This window comes from Echinops telfairi, unplaced genomic scaffold (assembly GCF_000313985.2).
Source record: "Echinops telfairi isolate 266 unplaced genomic scaffold, ASM31398v2 ScPeMD7_5592;HRSCAF=6446, whole genome shotgun sequence".
Taxonomy (NCBI): domain Eukaryota; kingdom Metazoa; phylum Chordata; class Mammalia; order Afrosoricida; family Tenrecidae; genus Echinops; species Echinops telfairi.
Genome location: NW_022109491.1, coordinates 46,673,603 through 46,675,538, shown reverse-complemented (window position 1 = coordinate 46,675,538; position 1,936 = coordinate 46,673,603). Strand labels below are relative to the sequence as shown.

The following is a 1,936-nucleotide window of genomic DNA, read 5'->3' as shown; positions in this document are numbered from 1 at the left end:
CTCTCCCTCTCCCTCTCTCTCTTCCTCTCTCTCTCTCTCTCCCAGGACTTTTGCTCTTAGAACCCAGATGCCAACTTGTGAGGAACCTCAGTGTCATTGTAAAAGTAGTCTGGCCCAAATTGCAGTTGGAGTTGAGCCAGGGTCAACAACCTGATGTGTGAGTCAGCAGCCTTCTCGATGACCCCAGTTCTAGTCACTACCTAAGTGCAACTTCATGGGAGATCCCCACACCCCAAGTACTTCCATAACTCCCACGTAAGCCTGGTCTACCTCCCAAACCAAGAGAGATATCAATAATTTACTGTTGTTTTATATCACTAAGATTGGGGTGGTTTGTTACTCTGCAATAGATAAATAAACAGAAAGCAAAACCAAATGTGTGATTATAAATCCACTCCCAGTATCTCTTCAGACCCCTAGGTCCCTGGCGGATGACTATTTTCCCAACTTCTCGCTCAGTGAGTGACGTTCACAGAGACCACTCCAGTTGCACACAGGGGGTACTCACAGAGCACTGAAGTCTGAAAGGTTTTGTGGGCGTGGTGAAACTGGCCCATTTGATGGGGTCTGGGTACTGGCCGTCATTCCACTGTGCCAGGAGTGCTTCCTGGTAGATGGTGACTTTTGCTTCGCTAAGTGCATCTTCCACTGCACTTTTCACTGAGTAGTTGTTAATACAGGTGATGGTGGAGGTGCACGGAGGCTGCACGAGGTGGATGTTGGAGCCCGTCACACCAAGGCTTAAGAGCATTTCCACGGTGGTGTAAGTGTCGATTGTATTCCCATAGACAATGATATTCCCTAGAAAAGAACCAAAAATGCTAAGGCATACGGTTTTTAAAACACTTTATTAGCCAAACGCTAATCATGGGGAATTGCTCCCAGTAACTCTATTTTTCTGCTGCTGGAAAAGCAGTGGTGTTACCTAGCAACAGTGATAAAGATAATTTAGTAAGAATTTGCACAAAACATCCCGCAAAGTAGTCATTTACTTTAAGCACAGAAGTAGGGCATTAATTTATGTCCACATAAAACCTTGCATCTATATTTTTTGTTTCTTATTTGCTACATTTTTTTAAAGAAATAAAATGACTGCAGTTTGAAGGAAAAAATCATTAAGAATGCTAATTCACATGATATTACTGATGATACTTTAATGTTTAAATATTGAACTGGGTTGATTTTAAGGAAAAATATTCTTTTCTGATACTAAAGACTAGAATCTTCTGTTTTTCAATAGATCATATTATAGAGATTCAAAATCTAATATTTAGAATGCAAAGCGTCAATGGCTAACAAGAGGGGTGACACATTAATCTTGAAAGCTATTGCCCAGGTAAGAACATTTTTTAAAAATCACTTTTTGTGTCAAGCACATTTGTACATTTCTTGCCATCATCATTCTCAGAACATTTTCTTTCTACTTGAGCCCTTGGTATCAGCTCCTCATTTTTCCCCTCCTTCCCCAACCCCCTCCCTCCCTCATGAACCCTTGATAACTTATAAATTATTATTTTTTCATGTCTTACACCGTCCAATGTCTTCAATCACCCACTTTTCTGTTTGTCCACCCCTCTGGGAGGGGGTTATAGATAGATCATTGTGGTTGGTTCCCCATTTTTCCCCTCAATTTCCCTTTACCTGGTATCTCTACTATCATTATTGGTACTGAAGGGTTTATCTGTCCTGGTTTCCCTGTGTTTTCACCTCTGATCTGTACCACTGTACATCCTCTGGTCTAACCGGATTTGTAAGGTAGGATTGGGATCATGATAGGGGTTGGTGGGGGGAGGGAGGAAACATTAAAGAACTAGAGGAAAGTTGTATGTTTCATCAGTGCTATACTACACCCTGACTGGCTCATCTCCTCCCCGCAACCCTTCTGTAAGGGGATGTCCAGTTGCCTACAGATGGGCTTTGGGTCTCCACTCTGTAC

General features: G+C 42.1%; 1 protein-coding gene across 1 annotated transcript in view; it reads right to left on the bottom strand.

Annotated features, from left to right (window-relative positions):
- CFAP61 (cilia and flagella associated protein 61) overlaps positions 1-1,936 on the bottom strand; it is a 399,631-nt gene that overhangs the window by 107,456 nt on the left and 290,239 nt on the right. Inside the window, exon 22 of the mRNA XM_045295176.1 lies at positions 509-801. Coding sequence (XP_045151111.1) covers positions 509-801 — 293 coding nt within the window. The remainder of the gene's footprint in view (positions 1-508; positions 802-1,936) is intronic.